The 25,372-nt window shown below is 36.6% G+C and overlaps 3 protein-coding genes across 4 annotated transcripts; 2 read left to right on the forward strand and 1 right to left on the reverse strand.

The window, feature by feature from the left end:
* Positions 1-12,401: 12,401 nt before the first annotated feature.
* Positions 12,402-14,419, reverse strand: LOC110629548 (omega-hydroxypalmitate O-feruloyl transferase). The gene is made up of 2 exons (XM_021776568.2): positions 13,763-14,419; positions 12,402-13,539 (listed from the first exon to the last, which is right to left on the reverse strand). Exons 1-2 carry the CDS (start codon positions 14,222-14,224, stop codon positions 12,634-12,636), a joined length of 1,368 nt encoding a protein of 455 aa, XP_021632260.1. The 5' UTR covers positions 14,225-14,419; the 3' UTR covers positions 12,402-12,633.
* Positions 14,420-16,984: 2,565 nt separating this feature from the next.
* On the forward strand, positions 16,985-20,140 carry LOC110630103 (probable ubiquitin-like-specific protease 2A). Of its 2 annotated transcripts, none has more exons than XM_021777420.2 (7): positions 16,985-17,176; positions 17,777-17,990; positions 18,077-18,244; positions 18,334-18,465; positions 18,550-18,631; positions 18,710-18,820; positions 19,913-20,140. In XM_021777420.2, the coding sequence occupies exons 1-7, from the start codon at positions 17,116-17,118 to the stop codon at positions 19,916-19,918; spliced, it is 774 nt and encodes a 257-aa protein (XP_021633112.1). In that variant the 5' UTR covers positions 16,985-17,115; the 3' UTR covers positions 19,919-20,140. The 2 variants fall into 2 exon arrangements, with proteins under 2 accessions (XP_021633112.1, XP_021633110.1); XM_021777418.2 differs by lacking the exon at positions 19,913-20,140 and adding an exon at positions 18,905-19,472 and having other exon boundaries at positions 16,986-17,176.
* LOC110630102 (phosphoglycolate phosphatase 1A, chloroplastic) lies at positions 20,109-23,807 on the forward strand. The gene is made up of 11 exons (XM_021777417.2): positions 20,109-20,414; positions 20,500-20,567; positions 20,704-20,796; positions 20,899-20,970; positions 21,081-21,152; positions 21,334-21,393; positions 22,045-22,097; positions 22,296-22,393; positions 22,905-23,004; positions 23,393-23,496; positions 23,579-23,807. Exons 1-11 carry the CDS (start codon positions 20,159-20,161, stop codon positions 23,683-23,685), a joined length of 1,083 nt encoding a protein of 360 aa, XP_021633109.1. The 5' UTR covers positions 20,109-20,158; the 3' UTR covers positions 23,686-23,807.
* Positions 23,808-25,372: the final 1,565 nt, after the last annotated feature.

Here is a 25,372-nt window from a genome sequence, read left to right on the forward strand (position 1 = left end):
CATTCCCTTTTTCATTAGATGACCATGCTAAGGATTGGTTATTTTATTTGCCATCTGGATATATAACTTCTTGGGATGATATGGTCCAAGCCTTTTTGGACAAATACTTCCCACCATCTAAATCAATTGGCATAATAAGAGAAATCACTAGCATAAAGCAAAGACCAACTGAGGGCTTATATGATTATTGGGAAAGGTTCGAAAGACTTTGTACAGGTTGTCCACAACATGATATGTCAGACAAGGCCCTCATTCAGTTCTTCTATGGAGGATTGACGCCATCAGAAAGGAAACTCATAACTGTAGCCTGTGGAGGATCTATCCTAGACAAGACACCTAGGGAGATGAAGGAACTCATATCCAACCTTGCAGCTTCATCTAAGCAATATGAAGAAGAGGGGCAAACGCAAAGAGGAACCTATGAGGTAAGTACGTCCTCTGTTGAATCTCAAATTTCAAAACTAACTTCTCTTGTGGAAAAGATCGCCCTTGGCCAGATCCAACAACATCAAGCACCCCAGCCTTCTAGGCCATGTGGGATTTGTTTAGGTGTGGGACACCCAACTGATCAATGTCCCACACTCCAAGAAGACCATCAGCAAGCCAATGCAATTGGAAGGTACAACAACCAACCTAGATATGATCCCTATTCCAATACATACAATCCAGGTTAGAGGGACCACCCCAACTTCAGCTATGGAAAGACCAACAATGATCAGAATTACCAAAGTTACCAAAGAAATCAAGCTCAACCAACACCCTTAAATCCAAATCAGAACCTTGAGAAGATCATGCAAACAATGATGGAAACCATGGTGAACACCATGCAAAGCGTGCGACAAGACCTAAGCCAAATGGCCACCTCTATAGGCCAACTGCAAACCCAAGGTAAGCTCCCTTCTCAAACTGAAACTAACCCTAGACAAAATGTCAGTGCTATTACTTTGAGAAGTGGCAAAGAACTTCAAGATGCTAATCACGAGCAAGAAAAGGAAGTTGAACCAAGGCCACCTGAAGCCTCTCCATCTCAATCTGAACCACCTCATGCGCACAAGACTGATCCAAAGGGAAGCTTCCACATCCCACCACCTTTTCCGAAAAGGTTTGAAAGAACTCAAAAAGAAAAAGAGTAAAAGGAGATTCTTGAGACTTTCAGAAAGGTAGAGATCAACATACCACTGCTAGATGCTGTTAAGCAAATTCCTAGGTATGCCAAATTTCTGAAAGAATTGTGCACCAACAGAAGAAAGTTAGCTGAAAGAGAGAAAGCAAGTGTAGGTGAGGTAGTTACTGCTGTTATTAAAAGAGAACTCCCTACCAAATGCAAGGACAAAGGTATGTTTGCTATCTCTTGCAAAATTGGGAATGTTGGTATCAAGAAAGCCATGTGTGATCTTGGTGCATCCATTCATGTCATGCCTCTCTCCATCTATAAATCTCTCAATGCATATGCACTAAAAGAAACAAGGGTTGTGATACAACTGGCTGATAGATTTGTGGTATATCCCATAGGTGTTCTAGAAGATGTCTTAGTCCAAGTAGATGAACTTGTCTTTCCGGCTGAGTTTTATGTGATTGATACTAAGGAAGATAGTTGCAATACTAGTTCTGACATTCTTCTTGGACGTCCCTTCTTGAGTACTGCTAGAACTAAAATTGATGTGCATGATGGTACTCTTACCATAGAATTTGAAGGGGAAGTCATAAAGTACAATGTCTATGATGCCATCAAATATCTACATGATATGTCCCCTGTTTATGGTCTTGATATTATTGATTGTTTGAGCCAAGATGTGTTTAATGAAAATCAAGATTCTGTTTTAGATGATGACCTTTGCAGGATTGAAAACCTGAAACTAAAAGAAACAATCTGCAGCATTCAGCAAGTTGAGATCAAGCAGACAGAAGATCTTCGGCCGCCGAACTTAGCCCACTTTCGGCCGCCGAACCCTACTGCTCCACAGACACCAGATTTTGTCGCATCACTTGAGCAAGACATTGCGCGGAAAGAAGACATTCTTCGGCCGCCGAACATCTTTCGGCTGCCGAACCCCACTGACTTGCGAAAGCCGAATCCATCGCCAAAGCTCACTCCGCAAACTGAAGAACTTCGGCCGCCGAACCCAGCACCTTTTCGGCCGCCGAACCTCGCCCAGCAGGCCCCAACACTAGCAAGCTCCTCCGAACCTCCTTTGCAACCACCTTCTGATCTGAAGCCTCTTCCAGACCATCTGAAATACCTGTATTTGGGAGCCAACAAGACACTTCCAGTCATAGTGTCCAATGAATTGAACCAACATGAAGAAGTAAGCCTCCTGAAAGTACTACAGAAACATAAGGGAGCCATAGGATGGACCATTGATGACATCAAAGGAATCTCTCCCTCCACCTGCATGCATAGAATTCACATGGAGGATGAGTGCAAGCCAGTCCGAGATGCTCAAAGAAGACTAAATCCACCCATGATGGAAGTAGTGAAAAAAGAGATAGTCAAGCTCCTCGATGCAGGCATCATATACCCAATCTCTGATAGCAAATGGGTGAGCCCTGTACATGTAGTTCCAAAGAAAACTGGAATTACCATTGTTCCAAATGCTGAAGGGGAACTTGTACCCACTAAAGTTCAAAATGGATGGAGGGTATGCATGGACTATAGGAAGCTCAATGCTGCAACAAGGAAGGACCATTTCCCACTACCTTTCATTGATCAGATGCTGGAAAGGCTTGCAGGTAAAACTCACTATTGTTGTCTTGATGGTTATTCAGGTTTTTACCAAATTTCGGTTGCTCCAGAAGACCAAGAGAAGACTACCTTCACTTGTCCTTTTGGCACTTTTGCCTTTAGAAGGATGCCATTTGGACTATGCAATGCACCTGCCACTTTTCAGCGATGCATGATGAGCATATTTTCTGACTATGTGGGTAAGACAATTGAGGTATTTATGGATGATTTCACTGTTCATGGAAATTCTTTTGATGAATGCCTTACCAATTTAGAAAAGATCTTGCAAAGATTCATTGAGACTAACCTTGTGCTTAATTATGAAAAATGTCATTTTATGGTTAATCAAGGTATGGTCTTAGGACATGTTGTTTCAGCTAAGGGCATTGAAGTGGACAAAGCTAAGGTGGATACCATCAAAAATCTGCCTTACCCCACAAACGTTAAGGACATCCGTTCCTTCCTTGGACATGCAGGATTCTACAGAAGATTCATCAAAGACTTCTCAAAAATTACTTTGCCATTATGCAGACTACTCCAACAAGATGTAACATTTGATTTTGATGCAGATTGCAAAAAGGCGTTTGATTTGATTAAAGAGTTGCTTGTGACTGCCCTAATTATTCAAGGGCCAGATTGGAACCTGCCATTTGAAATCATGTGTGATGCAAGCAATTATGCAGTAGGAGCAGTCTTGGGGCAACGTGTGGAAAACTCCCCCCATGTCATTCACTATGCCTCTCGCACATTGGATTCTGCACAAAGCAACTACACAACAACTGAAAAAGAACTCTTGGCAGTTGTATTTGCTTTGGAAAAATTCAGACCATATCTTTTGGGAACCAAAGTCATTGTCTATTCTGACCATGCAGCCTTGCGATACTTGATCAAGAAAAAAGAAGCAAAACCAAGGCTCATTAGGTGGATTCTACTTCTACAAGAATTTGATCTTGAGATAAGAGACAAGAAGGGCAAAGAAAACCTTGTGGCAGACTACCTCAGCCGACTTCCCTCCAGCTCTGCACCATGCCCAGTCAAAGAAGAGTTCCCAGACGAACATCTGTTCGTCACTCATTCTGCCTAGAGGATCATGCCAAGCACACCACACCCCAGGGAAGTACTCAGTTTCTTTTGTTCTCTTCTCTTTTACTCTCCTCTCCTCTTCTCTCTTCTTATACATTGAGGACAATGCATGATTTAAGTGTGGGGTGCATATCTCTTCTCTTTTCTTCTTCTCCTCCTCTTCTTCTTCTTCCCTTCTTCTGCAATTTTCTCATGCTTTCAGATTGCAAAATTTTTTTCTTTTTCCTTTCAGTCTTAAGTTAACTAGCCACAGTTAAATTTTAATTTGTTTATGCTTTCAATAAAACACACACAACCACAACCTTCTTCTTCTTCTTTTTGTTTTGCTCTACTCAAACTAATGAACTATATTAGATGAGTCTTCCTTTCTATGACCCCATTGATGTGAAAACTCTTTAAACTTATGTTGAATCAATTGCAGTGAGTTGTATTCATGTTTGAGAATTGCCTTTTGAATTGAATCTTTGAGTTTGCCATGGTAAAAAATGTATTGATGACCCTCAATTGATTGAGAATAAATTAAAATTGTGTGAATGAACTTAATATGACTTGATTTAGCAATTGGTGTTGATTTGCCCAAATCATTGAGAGAAAGAAAATTCAGCAAAGGCAAAGCCCTCAAAAGCACAAATTGAAAATTGTTTCAATGGTCAAAAGACTATGAACAAGGCAAGTAGCCACTTGGATAGGTGACCAACTGAAAAATATAAACCTCCAAATCAAAAATAGGTTGGTGACATTTTCAAGCAAGATCTAAAGTGCAAAAGCTTGAATAAAGTACTTCAAGGTAAGGGCAAGTCAATCCAAAAGCTAGAAAAAGTCTTAACAAATTAATGTGCATGTCTCTCTTGAGGAAAACAAATCCTAGCCATGGTAAGCAAAGGGAAACAAGGAAAGGAGGTAAGTAATCTTCATGCATATATTCTTCACTGCAATGCTTCAAAATAGGTGTCTTGAGTATGAGCTTAAGTGGTAATAAGGATCTAGAGGAAGAAAGCTTATTTGACTATGTTTGTTTGCTTGAGGACAACCAAAAGCTTAAGTGTGGGGGTATTTGATAGAGCATATTTTAGCCCATATTTTCATGGTCTTATTGATGTTTATTTGCACCTATTCTACCGAATTTTGTGGTTTTAATAATGTTTTGCAAGTATTAGGTGTGAAGAAACAATTTGGAGAAAATGCTCTTAAAAATGCCAAAAGAATGCAAAATTAGAGAAGCAACCTTCGGAGGCAACTTTCGGAAGCCAAAAATCAGTCACCTTCGGCGGCAACCTTCGGCGGCCGAAAGAGGACTCCAGAGACGAAAGTGGACCACCTTCGGCGGCACCTTCGGCCGCCGAACCATGCAGACAGAGACGAAAGTCCACTACCTTCGGCCGCCGAATCTCTACCTTCGGCCGCCGAACCTTCAGAACACAGACGCAAGTCCAGCCTCCGAAACTCAACTTAGGCAGCCGAAAATACGCTCTATTGCACTATTTCCTTGTTCAAGAAGCCATATCCCAAGTTGCCATATTTGAGGAGCCAAATAAGGGAAATATCTTGAGATCCAAATCTTCAATATTCACATTCAATTATTGGATTTCAAGATCCCCCTTATTAAGGAAAGAAGATCCAAAGATCACATGCTTCCTACTTAGTGCCATGCACATTCAAAATTCAAAAGGAGTCTCCCCCTTCCTTATTAGTGCATGGGCAGCCTCTTAACTCTTAAGGTAACATCTTGAAGACCTAGGGCAGCAATTGAAAAGACCAAAGTGCCCCCACTTGCCTTCCATCACATGCAACTCGTTTTTGCCTCCATGCATGCACAAACAAGGCACATGCAACACCAAGGGCACTTTGGACAGCCTCTAAAAGCCTCCTGGACTTCCATGAAACCCTAGGCAGCCTCTCAAGATCTATTTAAAGGCTTCAAGAAGACAAGAAGACAGCTTTTCATTCTCCCAAAAAAATCGGCAAGGCTCCAAGCCTCTCTCTCCACCTTAGTTCTTCATCTTTTGCTTTCTTTTCTTTTATTTTCTGTTTATTCAGCCATGAGTGGCTGAAACCCTCTTTCTAGTTGAGGATTGGTTGAAACTAAGGTTGTTTAAAGGGTTGTGAGATCTGAACAGAAACTTTTGTCTTTGATTTTATTCAATATTCATGCAATTGTGCTTAATTCTAAGATTGCTTTGTTGTTTTGATCAAATTGGCCACTTGACTCTTAATTGCAAAGTTAATTAATTGTTGGATTAGGATATTTGTTAGTCCGTAATTGCTGGAAACATTCTGTCCATAGAACACTTGGTGTAAAAACCCAAGAAATTGTATGATCTAGCAACATCTCATGCGTTTGAGTAGCTAGGGTTTGGATCTTTCTTGTTCTTCATGCAATTGGCAATTGTTTTGATGCCTTTGGCCCAAGGACGTTCCTTGGAAACTTGTTGATTAGTAATTGGTTAGAGGACGTTCCCTAATCAGTTTATTCATAAGGAAATACATGGTGGTGAGAAGCGTCTTCCACCCCCATAACCAACCTATTGAATCAATCAAGATAACCATGTTTCAATGATCAACCCAAACAACCAAAGTGGATCCATATCTTCAACTAGACTTTTCTCTTATTGATTTCTCTCTTATTTTAATTACTTGCTGTTTTAATTGCTTTCAATAGTTGTTAATCAAATCATCTCAAAACCCCCCTTTTTACTTTCCTTGCACTTTACTTTTATTCTGTTTGCAATTACTTGCCTTCTATTGTGTTTTCAATCGGTTTTATTGGTCTTGATTGTGATAAATAAATAGGTAATCAATTCTCTGTGGATACGATCCTTCACCACTGTCTACAGTTGTAAATTGTAGGTAACCAAGAAGGTTATTTTTGACCAGCTTCGACAACCGCTCCTGTCAAAAATTCTCACTCCCAATGTAATACCCGGCTAGATCAGGCATCAGAATTCTTACCGTCCGGTGGGATTCGAGGATGTCAGAGGTTTCTAGAAGGGTAAGAGAAAAGTGTGCTAATTTAAGTAGGGTAAAGGTTTTGAATGAGATAGGATCGAGTTTTGAAGAGAAAAGACTATGGGGACAATTGCCATGTTCGGCCGCCGAAGGTAATGTTCGGCCGCCGAAAGTGCCTTAGATTCGGCTTCCGAAAGCTCAAGTTCGGCCGCCGAACATTCCATGGTTTTGCATGCAGTTTTGACTGCCGAAGGAGAGTCGGTCAGCCCCCTATAAAGCATCCCCCAGGCGGTGACCTGGATAAGTGTCACTTTCCTTTCACCCTCTGAGGTCAGACCATGTCCTCCATGGCTACTCTTCATTGTTGTAACAATTCGTGCAAGGATTTAATAAGTTTTAATGTTGTTTTGAAGGTTTTGAGTTAAAAAGATAAGTTGTGATGTTTGGAGAGTGTGAAGGAAAGTTGCTCTATATCTCTAAGTTCAGATCGTTCATCTTCGTGTTTTCAAGAGGTCAGTCAAGATCTTGAACTTATCTTGCTGATTTATCGAGGTTTTATGGAGGTTATGGGTAGAGTTGCTTGTTTAGGGTAAAAAGTATGTTTTTGGTGTTGTATTGATGAAAGCATGTTTATGTGTTATGCTATGTTGTTTTGTTGGGGTTTTAGGTAGTTTTGGACCCCTTTGTGCATATACTAGAGTATATGTATGTTGAGGAGTTATGTTATGCATGTTTTGGGTGTTGGAATGGATTGAGGAGCTTGGTTGCCATCGAGGATGAGTTCTGGATGAACTCAGGTTCGGCAGCCGAAGGTACATTCGGCCGCCGAACCCCTTGAGGAGGTGGCATCGGCTGCCACAGCTCGCCCCTGAGAGTTTTGAGTTTCGGCTCTGGAAGGGGGATTCGGCCGCCGAAGGTGCCGCCGAAGGTTAGAGACTTTTGTCTCTGGAGTGGGTTTCAGCCCCCGAACCTTGCCCCCGAAAGGGTTCGGCAGCCGAAGTAGAGATTCGGCCGCCGCAGGTGCTTGAGTTTCGGCTCTGGAAAGGACATTCGGCCGCTGAACCTACCACCGAAAGTGTCCTATTCAGCCTTCTTTTGCATGCCTTATGTGTTTGTTCTAGGAGGTTTTTGGTGTTGTATTGATGAAAGCATGTTTATGTGTTATGCTATGTTGTTTTGTTGGGGTTTTAGGTAGTTTTGGACCCCTTTGTGCATATACTAGAGTATATGTATGTTGAGGAGTTATGTTATGCATGTTTTGGGTGTTGGAATGGATTGAGGAGCTTGGTTGTTGTCGAGGATGAGTTCTGGATGAACTCAGGTTCGGCAGTCGAAGGTACATTTGGCCGTCGAACCCCTTGAGGAGGTGGCATCGGCTGCCACAGCTCGCCCCTGAGAGTTTTGAGTTTCGGCTCTGGAAGGGGGATTCGGCCGCCGAAGGTTAGAGACTTTTGTCTCTGGAGTGGGTTTCAGCCCCCGAACCTTGCCCCCGAAAGGGTTCGGCAGCCAAAGTAGAGATTCGGTCGCCGCAGGTGCTTGAGTTTCGGCTCTGGAAAGGACATTCGGCCGCCGAACCTGCCGCTGAAAGTGTTCTGTTCAGCCTTCTTTTGCATGCCTTATGTGTTTGTTCTAGGAGGTTTTAGGGGATCTTTGGGGAGTTGTTTCAGAGTTGTTTATGAGTTGTTTCGGTTGTGTTTGACACCTCATTCGAGTCCACTTGTGTAGGATTGGACCCGAGAGATCGAGGAGGTCGTCAGTATTAGCAGTTGCAGAGTCAGTTCAGTACCTGCTATAGGAGCAGAGGTGAGTAGAACTAAATTTAATGTTTTAATATGAGAAATGATATATATTTGTAGCATGTTTCATGCATCATGAGTTTCATGAGTATGCAATAGGTTGATTGCATTAGAATCACGACTATGATGCATTGCATTGGGTATTGTTGATGTGGATTGGACCCAGGCGACTTCAATAGCCCACGGATCTGTTATGGCTAGGTAAGACCTGTGTGAGCTCCACTGGAGGGGCCGAGCGCTAGTACATGTAGTGACGAGCTCTGTAGGGGGCCGGGCACCGACAGAGGGAGTTTTGAGGTCATGTCTAATCCGAGATGTGAAATGTTTGTGCTGTGACGCATTTCATGAAGGCATGTAATGAATAAACTGTTTTTCTTGTTTCTACTCACTGGGCTTTAGTAGCTCATCCCTTTCCCTTAACCCCAGTTTTATAGGGCCAGAGATAGCCAGGGGAGATCAGAGTCAGCAGGATGTCAGCTATGGTTTTGTTTGAGTCAGAGAGTAATGGACATGATTTAAATTAAAGAGATGTGTGTAAAATGATGTAATAGATTGTACGTTGATATGGTAGTGGATCGTTTAGTATGTGCTTTGCCTAGTGTATGCTTTAAGCCCTGGTGTATGCATGTATCCTGTTTTCCGTTTCTTGATGAGAAATGTGTCAACCTAGGCTTAACGTATGATGTGTTTATCAAACTCCAGTGATTAGGGAAGAAAGGGTTCCAATCCCTTGACCCAAGAGCAGACCGTGAGGGAAGAAAGGGTTTCAATCCCTTAACCCAAAGCGGAAACCAAGGCTAACCTGTGATATGCTGACCCTAAGAGAGTGGGTTCTATGTTTTCAGACATAGGGCATGGAGGTTGAGCTTGATAGTGGATTGCTGGTGTAGGCCTTGGGGGCTGTTTCGGACTGATATGTCTGAGTGTTTTTAAGGTTAAGCCTGGTGGTTTTACAGAAAAAGGTTTACAAAGCTAGTGGTCTAGTTGGATCATGTATGAGATTTATCAGATGTACAGCGTTCAGGTTAGGCTTGCTACGGGTCTCGGCGGCCTTAAGCCGATCTAGATCCTAGCGCCGAGCAGTTTGGGCCGTTACAGAGAGGTACCAATTTTCGGGCTGTTACACCCAATATCCTCCTGTCCATTATCATCATTATCATCCTTAGTAGACATCCATGAATCATCGTCCTCCTCATCCTCGTCCTCATCCTCGTCCTCGTCCTCATTCTCTACTGTATCAGATAAATTAATTGACGGTCCTGCAAGACTATCAGATAAACCATAATCATCAACTACATTTTGCTCTTCATATGGTTCATCATTTAATTCAACAGCAGTTCCAGATGGACCAATATCAGCATCCTCATTTGTAGTATCAACACAACGAAGTATCTTAACATATATTTCTATACCAGGTATACCACCAATTTGATATAAGTAATTAAACATACTAGATACATCATCTTCACCATATATCTCTATACATTCAAATTGTAAGGATCCATCCACAATTGTAGGCTTTCTAAAACTAATTGTCTCTATAAATTCATTATTTTCGGATAATCCAATTGCACGAGCAATTTTACCGACCAATTGATTAAAACTTATCCGTTTACCCAATGGAATAATCTTTGAAAAACCTCCATCATAATCGTAACCATTACAACTATTTATAATATTATCATCCCAATGAATATTAGCATATGCAGGAACTGCCATTTCTCTTAAAAAAAAAAGAATAATAAATAATTTTACCACCACTTACTATATACATAAAAAAAAATAAAAATTTAGAATATAAAATATTTAAAACTTACCTGCGTTTCTTCTTTTGTAGTCGAATCTATAAGAGTAGAAATAATATTTTTGTGAAATTTATAGAGGAGAAGAAATAGTTTATAGAACGTAATTTATTGAGATATAATGTAAATTTTAAGTAATTTATAAAGTAATGGATGTGATAACTTTTAAAGAGACCGGAAATGTGAGTGATGTATAGAGGGATAGAGTGATTGGTCGGAGTGATTGGTGATTGGTGGGATGATTGGTGGGATGATTGGTAGGTGGAGGCGGGTTCTAGTTCGACACCAACACTTTCGAAATAGTGCCGAAGAGCTTTCTTCATACTTTATTAAAATAATTTTAAAATAAAAAAATAGAACCACTTTATTAAAATAATTTTAAAATAAAAAAATAAAATGTATTAAATATTTTCAAAAATTAAAATATTATATTTTTAAATAATTATTAAATTTTATTATCTCTTAATTTATATTTATTTTAAAAATATTAAATTTTATTTTTAACAGTATAATAAATTTTAACTTTTTATAAATAAAAATATATATAAATAATATTTTAGTAATAAATGAATTTTTTGTAAACTATTTAAATTTAGAAAATATTTTAATTTTAAAATATATAAATTTACTAGATAATAAATTAGATAATTTAAATTTAAATATTATAATAATAATATTATTAAATATTATTAAAAATTGATTTTGTAATAGAATTAGAAATGAGTTATTAATTGATTGATGGTTAAAAAATATATAATTTTAAATATAAAAAATAAATTTAATATTAATATATTTTAATTAATATGAATAAATAAATTTTAATTTATTATAATATTTTATTAATTTTTATAAATTTTTTAAATTTTTTAAATATATATTTATTTTATATATTTTATTTTCATTATAAGGCCACAGCAATTTGTTCGGCAGCATCGCTGCGGAACAAATTTCTGTGCAATCACATGGATATGTGCATGTGATATGTAAAAAAAGTGTTCGCCCCTTATAGCGGCGAACACTGTACTTTAGTCAACCTTCTGAAATATCGTTTTCCGTGGCTTGTTCGGCACCCAAGGTGCCGAACAAGTTACGCAGGCAGAAGTGCTCGCCACTTAAAGTGGGGAGCAGATTACACTGTTGCCGTGGCACAAATCAACTTATTCGGTACTCATAGTGCCAAACAAGCACAATGGTGTCGAACTCTACTTTGTTCGACGAGTTCGACACCCTGAATGTGGAATAAGCGTGTTCGGCACGCTCCGTTGACACACAGGATCCGAAAATATTTTTGGATTCTACATGATTTTAAAACTATTTTTCTATTTTTGCATGATTTGAAAAATTGCTGAAATGATATATGAACATGAGAGAATAAAAGAGAAAAAAACATAATCCAGAAAGAAGAAAAGGTTGTCAAATATTGTACCCAGAATCGCATAGTACAGCGCATGCATGCAGGACCGAATATTAACCAGCAAATCTAAAGCTACTTTCTCAATTTCTTTTATCTCTTACCCTTTGGAATTTACTTTAGGCCTTGAAAGATGAGTAGGTTGGTGGAGTATAAAGGATCTTGGTTTTTTCAGTTTTTTTTTCTTTTTGGTTGGAATTTGGAATTTGTTTGCTCAGAAATGGGGACAATGGTTAAGCAACTAGAAGTTTGTCAGATATTTTCTCAAAGATACAACCATATTTTATTGGATGAAAAGTCTTCTTTCCGTTCTCTCTCTGTTTCCATCTCAAGGGTCTTCATTTGACCCCAGAGGCCAGATGATGGTAAACTATTGGCAGGATTCTGATACATTTCAGAGTAATAATAGGAAGCTTTCTTTGCATCAACATCGCTTGCTGGTGAGAGTGTGAGAAATTGGTAGGTGGAAATTAGTCTATCAAAAGTCTCGCTTACTTTATGCGTATTCTAATATATCCAGTGCGTCACGATTGGCAGTGACCGGGTCTGGGCCGACGGAGTATATGGTTTCTGAAAGCTAAAGAATGGGTCCCCAACCATTTCACTCTGCCAAAGCAAGAAAGGGACGACCAACATATATATAAATGGAACTTGGTTTGGCTTATTTGTCCTTGAGAAGTGATTGAGTTAAAAAATATGAAGACAAATAGAGAATTTACACAAGGATAGAAATGGAACACAGTCTCAAATTCACTGGTTGTAGCAGTCAACAGTAAGCTAGGCTTTAGTTTTAATTTCCTTTTTATTCCCATTTTTAAACACACGCGACTCAGACTGGTGACACAACCCACTGCCAGAAGATCATCTGGGGCTTCAAGTGGACAAGAATTTGTGGAACAAGATTTCAAACTTCCCCATTTGCTTGCTTGGTAAGGCCACCAAAACATTCACCCCATTCTTGTCAATAGTATCAGGAAACAGCAAGATAATGTCTTTCCTGTGATACACAAGTGGGCAACTATACCTTGGGCAACCCCATGGATACTTCACTTCCTCAAACCCTAACCTCCACCACGATGATACCAAGAACTCCCCATGTGGGAAACCTCTGTTTATCTCACCCCAATCTATGACAGATCTTGCATACTCATCAGTCATTCTCTTTGCCCCTTCTCCTACCATCTCCACCAATCTTGAAAGTGGTCCTTCTTCAAGTTCCCTGCACTTTGCACTTGCATATGCTGTTAACACTGCATTTCCAGCGTATGAAGCTGGCAAAGGAGGTGCCAGTCTTGGCCTAATATTCACCGCGTAAAGAATGGTCGATACCCTTTCTAGATCCTCCCCTCCTCCTCCTTCTTCTTCATAGGACAACGCCTTGCACCTCCAAATGTGAGCAGTCACCAAGTTAAAGCTTGAGATGCGGACACCTCCAGTGACATTATGGACCTTGACCTTCTCTTTCAGATTGGAGATTTCAGTTGAAGTTAACCGGAAAATCTTGAAGTCTAGTGCTTCTTTGGAGAGGTCGAACACTGAAGCATTTAATTCTTGGGCTAGGGGAATGTTGAGTTTGAGCAGCTCTGGATGAGGGAAGCTGACGCGTGGTGGGCATCGAGCAGCGAGGAGTTGACGGTCTTTGCATGGTACAACGGCTAAAGGCTCCCCGGCAGCTACGGCGGCCAAGTTGTCTAAGAAGGTTTTGAAGCTTAGTCCATCAAATGTGACATGGTTTGTCGATATGCCGATTGCGAAGCCACCACACCTAAATGATGTCACCTGTAAATTATGTAATAAATGACTTAATAATATTGTTTTTAGGAGACCAATTTAGTTAATGTCGACTACAAATAAAAAATAGTATAATCTCAGGAAAACAAAAAGGAAAAACAAATTTACTAACTAAATAATTAGCTATAGTTTATTAGAATTTTCTTTATATAATTACCTTAAATGGGACGAAGATCAATTAGGACTAATTAAGGGTCAAGTATATAATTACCTGAAAAATGCATAGCGGTTGATCCTCATTGCCCAGGATATCCATGGTCTGGAGAATGAGTTGGCCAAAGGCAGGATTTGGATAAACCAAGTCTCCAACCTCGTCCAGGCTACAATCGCTAGATGCCACCACAAACCCAGCTCCAGCGGCGTTACAATCAATCTCTAAACGACCCGTTTCAGGGTTCACCTTCAATCTTCCAGCCAAGAAATCATATGTCAGCAGCAATTTTTCAAGAGTAACCTTGAGTTTATCTGCCACCAGATGAGGAGGAAAATCTTTGTGGGATGGAAAAAAATGAAGTGTCTGGACATTGAAATTGAGCACTTGGTCTATATTAGACAAGAAGATGGATTTTTTTAGAGTTCTTTGGGATGGAAAAATCAGAAAAGTGTCATGGATAGTGATCTTGAGGTCTTGGAGAAGAGGAGTGGGGGCCTGCTCTTGGTAAAGGGTTCCCATGAGATATAGTTGGATTGGTGTGTGAATTATATTATGATGATGTTTGCACAAACAATTATATAAGTGGAGAGAGGAGTGAAAATCTAGCTAGATGACATTGATGAGTTATAAAAATGCTAATTAAGGCGTGTTAAACATAGAAAAAGGTTTGGTATAATTTCCAGAAGGTGTGGATATAATAAAGAGATCAACCAAATTAAGAAGAAGATGAAGATGAAGAAAATTAATTAACTAATAGGATTGATTTGTAAAACCATGACATTAATTAATGTTAAACTTTAGAATCTGTAAATGATTCAGTTAGTTTTATATTTTTTTTTTAGAAAATAGGTTATATATAAATATATTTCCAATATAAAATTAGATAAGTCTGTACAGAAAACAATATATATCAAATTTATAAATTTTTATAATTATGTAATCTATTAGACAATTCATTCCAACAATTAAGCACTACAATATTTTTTCCACTTAAATAAAGTCTATTCACTATGAGTATTTTATTTTTTAGGTGATTACTAAATACAAAAATGATTTAATTATAATTTTATGAATTTTTTTTGAAATGGATAATTTTATGGATTACAAAGGTCTATAATTAAATTTTTTAAAAAAATTAATAGTAATTTATTTGCAAGAAGAGCTATAAATAATATGAGTTTTTTCTTTGATAATCAATAATATTTTCGAGTTTAAATATGAGTATAAAGCATATTTTTTAGTAGATATTTTATTTTGAATACTGTAATTTAAAAAAATTAGATATTGAGTTATTTATATAAAATATGGATTTTTTTTTTTTTTTTTTTAATGTGAAGCTCAGCTCTGAACGATAGCAGTAGGTCCTGGAAGTAGCAGATGTATGGGTAGAATTGTGCATGAGATTCAGAGGGACATTTGTGGTTGAGCAGCTTTTTCGGCTTTAATTTGTATATGCATACAGTTCATCCATCACCTTCATCCATTCCTATCATTCCCCTTTATTCTTCAAAATCTCCCATTTTTATTTAATTACGCCACATTTATTTCTTCAAAGTGGACATCTATTAATTAAGCGAGGGATGCCCACCGAAGAATTTGTTTGATCAATTAAATGAATTTCATAGTATTTAATATATACAAACAATCCAATAAGGTTTTAGGTTTCTTATCTGAGACTTCCTCTGCTTGGGTTAGGCCCCCTCATTTTTATCTCTATAGCATGTGGGCTTTGTTGAATTGGGTCTCTAAATTCATACTTGCAGTCATCTTTGTGTATGTGAACATATTATCTTTTAACTACCAATAATATACATAGAGAGAATAATAACTTAAAACTTTTTGAATTAATAATTTTATTCTCAAGTTCAATACCCAATCCCTTAATTTTTTTATAAAAAAAATAATAATAATGATAATTTTACTCTAATAATTCAACTACATGAACAATCAAATGAAGCCTTATCAAGGTGGGCGTGCTCAACAATTAACTATGATTAAAATTAACTACCGATTTAATGATTAATAATTAAACAATTAACCACCGCCACAAAAACTAAACATTTTTAGATTTCAATTTGTTTGGAAAAAAAAATTATAAAATATATATTTTTTGCAATTTTGTTTTTCTTAATAAAAGAGAAAGTAATTTTTAAGATATTAAAATTTTTAGTAAAATATATAAAATGTAAAACTTAATTTAACATTATAACTAAATGAAGACTCCTATTAAAATGAATAATATATTTGTTTAATACTTTTTCAATCACTTTTATCTGTTATTTTCAAAATTTTTTTGATTAAAACTATTTATTATTCTATCTTTTAGTAGTAAATTTATTGATATTTGCGTAATTAAATAATATAAATAGTAATTGTAGAAAATTAAAGAATATATTATTATTATAATTTAAATAATTTAATAGGATTTTTATTAAAGTAAAATGAAAATGGACACATACATTGAATTATTATTAATAAAAAAATTTAAATATTTACAATAATTTATATTTATATTCAATATTTTAAATTTTAAATGATAAAAATAGATATTTTTAATTTGATATAATTATAATTATAATTAAATTAAATTTATATAAATAAACAATAAATTATAATATAATTTCTAAAATTTTATTAAATAATAAAATAATTTTTAAATATATATTTTATTAATAATATCATTTTTTTATTAATTTTATAATTCACTCATATTTTCACTTTTATATAATATTTTGCATATCAATAAAACTTTAAAATATAAAGAAAATAAAACTTTATAATTTAAAATATATAATATTTTATTTTTATTTAAAATATTATTAATAAAAAATAAATTTTAAATGTAAAAATATACATATAATTTATAATAATATTGAGTATAAATATTTATATATACTTTTTATATAATAGAAATTTATTTGTAATAAATATTTTTTTAATATAATATATTTAATATTATATATAATAATATAAAATATATTTAATTTCAATATAAAATTTAAATTAAAAAAAATATATTTTATTAATAATATAAAATTTTAAAAATTATATTATAATGTATTATTAATTTATATAAATTTAATTTAATTTAACTTTTTAATTATAATCATAACAAATTAAAAAATTTAACTTTAATATTTAAAATTTAAAATGTTAAACATAAATATAAATATAAATTACATAAATATTTAGATTTTTTTATTAATACTATTCATAATTAATAACAATGATTTTCTTTTGGAAGAGTAAAATAAAATTAATATACTCGGCACACGCAACTCGCACCTCTGCAGGTGAAAGTGAAACCTGGACACGAGGAATTCGTTTATTTTTCTGAAGAAAAAGTAGAGCTCTGTGTTGTAAATTATAATCACGCAAAACGAAGGGTAAAACAAGAAAGCATTTGAGCAATGGGGAAGAGAAAGCCTATTGATGGTAGTATTACCATCGATCTCGACTCTCCAGCTTCAGGTGAACACATTCTCACTCTTCTTGAGGCAAAGCTTTGATTACTAATGTTTATCTGATGTTGTTCTAGTTTGTGCTATTTGGGATTGAATTTGCACTTTGATTCTTCTCGTTAACACAAAAACCTAACTTCAAAGTGAAACCAGAGGGAAATATACTTTCCTATTGGGTCTGTATTGAAACTAAAAGATGAAAATTTAGCTGCCTCTTAGTCTTGAAGCGCTCGGCACCACTGATTTCTGATACGTTTTAAACCTTAGTCCATGGGGAAACAGTGTTCTGTGTGTTTTTGGCATTGTTCTTGTTTGTTATTTTTCTTTTGGGAAAGTGTCATGGTTTAAGTGGTTGTTTATATGTATTGAACCATTGAGGTGTTTGTGTACTATTTTCACAGTAAAATTTTGTTGTTGCAACATCAAGTGATCTTTTGGTTTCTAAAATGTCTCAAAGCTCATTTAACAGTGCCCATAAAAGCAAGAGGTATAGAGAAATTATACGTCCACCATTAACTTTATGCTTCTCCCTTCTACCATCTAAGTGAATAAATTTGCTGAAAATTTAAGGGAAAACTATGTTCAAGATGTTTTTAATGTGTTCTTACAGAGGACTTTGAAAATCAGCCTCCAAAACAGTGCGCTAGAAGGAGGAGGATTGCCAGAAAACAGGATGAAGAGACAGAATGCTCTACAGTGATATCTTCTTGTTCTGTAGAAACCATTCCTTGTGATCAGAAGTCAAAGAAGAGATCAAAGGGTAGGAATGATGTCTCTGGAACGAAGAAAAAGCTAGACACTCGAGCATTTGATATCCACTTTAAGTATGTCTTTAATAATCTTACTGAGCTTCCCCCCTTTCTCTCATAGCCGCTGACTACGTTATCAAATCTATATCTGAAATGTGTAGAAATATGTGGAGGAACTTCTCAGAAGATAAGAGGACGCCCTTTACATACTTTGACAGCCTATGGTTTTCTGCATACATGAGTTCATCGTCCAAAGAATGTATGCTGACTTGGATAAAGGAAAAGCACATTTTTTCAAAGCGATATGTTCTTGTTCCTATTGTTTACTGGTACTTTCCTTTCCCATTTCCAAGATGGTTTGGTTTCTTGCTTCATGTTATTTTGTAACAGTTTAGCATTTGAAATGTCATCTATATAGGAGACATTGGAGCCTTTTGATCTTCTGCAACTTGGGTCAAAGCTTGCAATCCGAAAATAGTCCTCCATGTATGTTGTTGCTGGATTCACTTCAGATGGCAGGCCCGAGGCGACTTGAACCAGCAATAAGGAAGTGTGCTTTTCTTTTGCACAAATAGTAAGCTTAGTTTCAATATCATTGCCAAATTAAGTATCTAAAAGCATTCCCAATTTCCAGGTTCGTATTCGACATTTACAAATCCGAGGGCAGGCCTGAAAGTAGGCAGTCAATTTCACAAATTCCTTTGTTGGTGCCTAAGGTTTTGACAACTTGAGATCTTTGAGACTTTCTAGATTTAGCCCCTTAGAAGTTTACTTACCGTTTTGAAATTCTCCAGGTGCCACAACAGAGAAATGATGAAGAGTGTGGTAATTATGTTCTCTACTTCATAAGTTTGTTTGTGCAACAAGCTCCCGAGAACTTCAGCATGAAGAATTACCCTTCCTTTGTAAGCTTTTTCCTCGTGCTGTTATGTCTTTTTATGAAGCGTGGATGATATATTTTGTTATGGAGTGCTGCTATGTAACTGCAGATGACAGACAAATGGTTCAATCTTGAAGGCCTGGAGAAGTTTTGTGAGAAACTCAAAACCCCTTGAAAAATGATTTTCTTGAGAAGACTCAAATGATACAAGCTTATATTATTCTTGATGATAGGAAGATTTGATAGTGTTGTAGTTATAGTTAATAGAGTTGCAGGTGGAAAACGTTCAGTCTTATTCAAGTATCTTAACTATTTTACTCTATACAAGTACTTCAAGGATTTTTGTATAAAATTATCATGAAGATGAAAATAGGTGAAACGGAAGTTCATAAAGCAGATTGTGAGGTGCAGTTTACTCTATATATGTACTTTAGGCTTTTTGTATAAAATTATCATGCAGATGAAAATAGAAGAACTGGAAGTTGATTATGCAGATTGTGAGTTGCAGTTGGGATTTTCTGATCGTAGACACAGGAAAGTTGTTAGAGGAGTATATTTCAGTGCATGAGAAAGGTTCATGGTTCAGTGTAAAATACCTACTGGGCAAGGCTTCTTTGGACCAAAATGATATTTGTTGTATAAAAATTACCAAACTAAAAGGCCTTGTTGTTTCATCCCTTTGCTACAATCACATGATGTTGGCAAATTGAGAGCCCACTTCTGCAACATCTAGTCACTCAATTTGGCGCAATCCACTACTTTAATATATTGGATTTCCTTGAGCCTTGCAAAGAAATCACAAGGCCGCATTCCATTTCAATATATGCTGGTTTTATTAATTGGAAGTTTGGAACCCACTTGTCTATTCCATTCTTAAGGTTGATGTGGTCACCGGTTCATTTCTGGATTTCAATTTTTAGAACTAGGGATCCCAGATTGTAGCATCTCGATTCTGATCCAGTTCAATAATTAAAATGTTTTTGCTTTTTTTTTTTCTAAAAGAAAATAAAGAAAACAAATTCGGTTTAAGTTGATTTCAAATTGATTTTAGTTCTAGATTCAAATAGAATGAAAATAAAATCGGTTTAAGGTGATTTCAATTTTGATTTGGTTGTAGATTTGAATCAAATCATTGCAAAGTCGAGCCAGCAGAAGGTGGAAGCTTATTCAGTGTGCACGCATTGTCAGCCGTTTGATCTGATGGCTGTATTTAATTGGACTGGTGGGCATGGTGTATTAGTTGTTCGGAGCCATAACGGCCACAAACTAACCACCACTTCAGAAACCACGCCAAAAGATAAAAAGCAATTAAAGAAGAAAAAAAAGAGAAAATTCTCAACCAACGGAACAGAGAGAGAGAGATATGCTAGGCAGAACAGCTGTAGCCTCTTCCTCTGTTTCAGTGCCCGCTGTTTCTCCCACAGTCCCCAAATTCTTAGGCCTTAAAAGGCTCCCTTACAATTCTTTTTCTACACCAAACATCAAATGGAACTACACTTTTAAATTTATCAGAAAGAGTAGTATCGGTTCCAGAATGGAGACCAGAGCATCAGCTCTACCTTTGAAGAATGCTGATGAGCTCATTGACTCCGTCGAGACCTTCATCTTCGATTGTGATGGTCAGAATCCTTGTTTTTCCTAATCCTTATTATATTTTGTTTTATGGGTCATTGATGAGCGGATGTTTTTTTTTTTTTTCTGCAGGAGTTATTTGGAAAGGCGATAAATTGATAGATGGAGTCCCTCAGACTCTTGATATGCTTCGTTCAAGGGTTTGTTTGTTTTGGTTTTTCTTTGTTTACTTCTAATTTACTTTTGTTCAAATGAAGATCAGAAGATGGGATCCCAAAAAGGAAAATTTAGGAGTGCATTGATAAAATTTTCAAATGCTTCACCTTTTCTGTGCAGGGCAAGAGATTAGTTTTTGTTACCAATAACTCCACAAAGTCCAGGAAACAATATGGTAAGAAGTTTGAGACACTTGGTCTGAACGTGAGTGAGGTTAGTTCAGAGTGACCCTTTTCTTCTCATATTTTGTTTGTATTTTTAATAGCTTTATAAGTTCTTCTAATGGGATCTTTAACTGCATTGAAACTGTTTTAGGAGGAAATTTTTGCATCTTCTTTTGCAGCTGCTGCATACCTGAAGTCCATTAATTTTCCAAAAGAAAAGAAGGTAAGCAGCTCACGTATATTTGCCCTTGCAGTAAGCAGCAACTTATCTTTCTGTTTCTTATCACTGTGAGGTATAGCATATTAAGGACTCATAACTGAGCACGAATTTAGGTTTATGTGATAGGTGAGGATGGCATCTTGAAGGAGCTTGAACTTGCTGGATTTCAATACCTTGGTGGACCTGTATGTATGATTTCCAAGTTGAAATTCCATTAAAATTATAAAATTTCATCTCATGGACATTGCCAAGAGTCATGCCAATTTTCTTTTTACCATTTGTTAGTATGTGAAGGAATAGAGATCTTTTAATTCATTTAGGATGCTTATTTTTTTAAAAAAATCTGTTCTTCGTGCATTTGTGCAGGAAGATGGTGGGAAGAAGATAGAATTAAAACCTGGGTTTCTAATGGAGCATGATAAGAATGTAAGGCTTGTTCACTTTATTGCCTTTCTTTATGTTAATTTTGGGCCAGGCCTAATTCACCCCAAAAACTAGCTCAAGGGGAGGCATGTTGCCCCTTTCCACAACCGACGTGGAATTCTAATACACCCCTGACGCCCATATTTTTTACTGGTGCGTGGCACATTTATGGGGCGTCCAACATCGGATGGGAAGACTCTGATACCATGTTAAATTTGGGCCAGGCCTAACTCACCCCAAAAGTTGAGGGCAACCAATAACGGGCACATTACCCTTTCCACAATCGATGTGGGATTCAACACACCCAGAATTTTTACTGGTGCGTGGCACATTTATAGGGCACCCAACATGGAATGAGAGGCTTTGATACTATGTTAATTTTGGGTTAGGCCTAACTCACCACTAAAAGCTAGCTCAGGGGAAGAGTGCCTATGGCCCATATAAGGGTCACTTTACCCCTTTCCACAACGATGTGGGATTCAACACTTTTACAATCTTTTTGTTTGGTTTTTTCTCAAGGTCTTTTCCAGGACTTGAAAAGGACTTTGTTGGTTTCTACATTTTTTTTTTTGGCAACTGGAAATTGAAGGAGCAAAATGTAGTTTCTTTTCAACAATTTGGGCATAGTAATGAAGTTTCTTCATTTCTATTTAGGTTGGGGCAGTTGTCGTTGGTTTTGATCGGTATTTCAACTACTACAAAGTCCAGTAAGTTGACAGTTCTTTTATTGCACGTGTGTTCATACTTCATAGATACACAAACACTGTGAAGCAAATTCACAAGAAAAAATAGAGGATTTGCCTTTCCTATTTGGAACTATATTTTACTTGATATCTTACTTTGTTTCGTCTACTAAGTAGTTATACCAGATTTTGGTGAACATCTATCTTGTTTGTGCATGAAAGGTATGGAACACTCTGTGTAAGGGAAAACCCAGGGTGCCTCTTCATTGCCACAAATCGTGATGCTGTCACTCATCTCACAGATGCTCAGGAATGGGCAGGTTCTCATCTATCCTGCCTACATTGCCCTTGTGTTTCATAGCTTTTCTTCGTCTCATATGAAGATCATTGAATCTTTTAATAAAGAGAAAGAGAGCAAGTGCAAACATTTTGATCAACAATGCATACACAAGGAGATAGTTGTTAATTTCAAGTGAAATGTATAGTGCCTAGCCTTTAAGGGAGCATTGAATTTGAAATGATGGACTGACAGTGCTTTAGGGGCTGGAAATGTGATGTACATGATTAAATGAGATGATAGTGAGAATATGCACTGAAAATTTTCTCAATTGCCAAAATTGGTTGCCTATCGGAAGGTGTTACCTTCTTGGGATTATGGTTGAAACCAAACCTAAGCAGCATTAGACCATTTATCATGAACAACTCCTTTTCTCTTTTTTCAGTAAAAAGGTTGCTCATTCTGATCAAATTCAATTTTTATGATATTTTTGTTCATTTTCTTTGCAAATCTTTCCTCAATTGGTTATAATGCATGCTTAAAGCTTATCTCAGGTGGTGGCTCCATGGTTGGTGCAATTGCCGGATCAACTCAGCGTGAACCACTCGTTGTTGGAAAGCCCTCAACTTTCATGATGGATTACTTAGCAAGCAAGTATGACCTCAAAATGCTTAATTGCATACATATTTTATATTTTTCCTTTTCTGCTCCCCTATACTTGAGCAGGTTAGACCGGATTTGCAGCTTAACTAGTCATTCTTGAAATCTATGTCTCAAAATATTTTGATCAATCATATGTTGCATACTTGCGTTGTTCACTTGGTCATGGTGTTTTTTTCCTTTTTTTTTCCCTATTTGCGAGCTCAAACTTTTAGAGTATATGTTCAGTGTTGAATGCAACCATGCATACTGATATGACAGAATCTAGAACGCATTCAGTAATTTGAGAAAGAGAATCCAATGGAAATTTCCATACATAGTTGTTTCATTTCATTGGATAATTGATCCCTCTTACCATCTTCACGAATTTGATCAATTACAGATTCGGGATTCTGAAGTCACAGATATGCATGGTCGGGGACAGATTAGATACTGATATTCTGTTTGGACAAAATGGTGGTTGCAAAACTCTTCTCGTTCTCTCAGGTAGGAAGTCACCACTTAACATGTTGTCCTCAAACTTCAACTGGTGTATCATTTTACCTCATTGGGTTTTTCTTCTGGATAGGTGTGACTTCATTATCAATGCTTCAGAGCCCCAGTAACTCCATCCTACCAGATTTCTACACAAACAAAATATCTGATTTTCTCTCTCTCAAAGCAACAACTGTATGAACATGTACTACCTTGTATGTACACTGTCATTTTGCCAATTCTTATTTTAGTTGTATGTCTTTGTGGTAATCATCTACAAATTAGAAATAATGAATATCATACGAGGCAATGATTTTTTTTTCCTTTTATGTTTAATTGATTATTCAACTTCTACTTGAAGTTCATCACAAAGTTCCATGCTTATTTATGATTTTGGTAGCTGTCTTCCATTTCCAAAGCAGCCCAAATAGACCTAAGAACGGCTATTTAAAATAGTTGTGCAGTGCTAAAAAGGCAGATAAATGCATGTATCCCTGTACATTATCACAACCATGATGCTGTTATATATGCCTTCGGAGTTTCTTCAAGTACCTAATGGCATTGTTTCCTGCATGTATTAGCTTCATCTTTGTTTTTGACCTATTTCATGAAGATTGAAGATGTTCCGTGCAAAAGTTAGGGAAGAAGGTGAAATAAGCAATGGTGAAGCCCAGTGCTTCATGAACATTCTAACTCATTTTGAGGCACAGGGAATCTGCGTGCCACTAATTCAGTAGACTTCTTGAAATTGTTCTGTATTTTCTTGACTTCAGATGAGAATGTTGGGTTGATGGCATAGCAGACAGCACAGTTATTGGAAATCAAATGCTGGTAGATTCTTTCCCTTAACACAAGGAGAGGTTAAAAACCCAGCAAGGATTTAGCGTGTATGCAAAATTTTAACTATTGATCAAACTTAAAAGATACAAATTGAATGATGAAATGAACTGTTTCCTTCAGAAAGAAAAATCAGCTATGGGAGGTAGATTAAATTAGTCATTTAGCCTCATCCCTGCTTTCAATTTTTTTTTTCTTTCATTTGGCTCTTACTCGAATACTTTGCAACACTCTCGAAGCTCATTGGTTTCCTACTTTTATTTTGGATGGTGGAAAACGTTATTATATGATCAAACATGTCCCTATGGCTCTGCATTCCTCTGTATCTGAAACTAATTAGCTTCTCGACCCCATGTGTTTGTATGTGCTTGTCGAAGATTTTTCACTTCGTTGCTAGATATTATATTCTGGCAAACATGATTTCATCAAATGGATGATTGGACTGTCCTTTAACTTCTAAATATTGTCCTGTTTTTATGTTGATTGTGTAATATTCTCTCTTTGGATAGCAAAGGGATGAGATTGAGGCACTCAAATTATAGATCACAGGTTCATAACACCAACTCAATGAAAATAAAGTATATAAAAATGTTAAAAATTCAACGAGAATGTCATTCTTAAATTGAGTATAGAACTTGGAAAGAGTTGGGATTGCTTGTGGAATCCCGCATCTCCACAAGGGCTCAAGGTGACAATCATCTATGTCATGTGGATTTGGTTTCTTTGGTTTTGATAGAAACTTATTGAAATTGTTAACTCCCAAGCTGTATACTTTCTTGTGAATATGGATTTTATATATGCTGAAGCTGTATATGGAAATAACTCAAGTAGACACTGTGCATTGGAATCATACAATTCCCATGTTGCTTGGAACAAGAAGATGCAATGAACTTCTGAGTTGGATAGGATAGTGAAATTGCTCATCATATTCCTCATTAAAAACAACCAGCTTGCTGTCCTTTGATTTGCAGAAGCAGTCCTGTAAGTTCCTTCACAAAATGCCTTTGTTTTTCCCTGAAAATTAGACTAGCAATCGTCTCAGAATGGTAGG

This window comes from Manihot esculenta, chromosome 13 (assembly GCF_001659605.2).
Source record: "Manihot esculenta cultivar AM560-2 chromosome 13, M.esculenta_v8, whole genome shotgun sequence".
NCBI classification, from domain to species: Eukaryota; Viridiplantae; Streptophyta; class Magnoliopsida; order Malpighiales; family Euphorbiaceae; genus Manihot; species Manihot esculenta.

Excerpts from the sequence above, each read along its gene's own strand:
- LOC110629548 (XM_021776568.2), bottom strand. The coding sequence starts at position 14,224 with ATGGGAACCCTTTACCAAGAGCAGGCCCCCACTCCTCTTCTCCAAGAC. Across the intron at positions 13,540-13,762 it reads AACCGCTATGCATTTTTCAG|GTGACATCATTTAGGTGTGG; the intron begins GTAATTATATAC and ends CATAATTTACAG.
- LOC110630103 (XM_021777418.2), top strand. The coding sequence starts at position 17,116 with ATGGGGAAGAGAAAGCCTATTGATGGTAGTATTACCATCGATCTCGAC. Across the intron at positions 17,177-17,776 it reads TCTCGACTCTCCAGCTTCAG|AGGACTTTGAAAATCAGCCT; the intron begins GTGAACACATTC and ends GTGTTCTTACAG. Across the intron at positions 17,991-18,076 it reads GCATTTGATATCCACTTTAA|AAATATGTGGAGGAACTTCT; the intron begins GTATGTCTTTAA and ends TGAAATGTGTAG.
- LOC110630102 (XM_021777417.2), top strand. The coding sequence starts at position 20,159 with ATGCTAGGCAGAACAGCTGTAGCCTCTTCCTCTGTTTCAGTGCCCGCT. Across the intron at positions 20,568-20,703 it reads TTGATATGCTTCGTTCAAGG|GGCAAGAGATTAGTTTTTGT; the intron begins GTTTGTTTGTTT and ends TTTTCTGTGCAG. Across the intron at positions 23,005-23,392 it reads ATGGATTACTTAGCAAGCAA|ATTCGGGATTCTGAAGTCAC; the intron begins GTATGACCTCAA and ends GATCAATTACAG.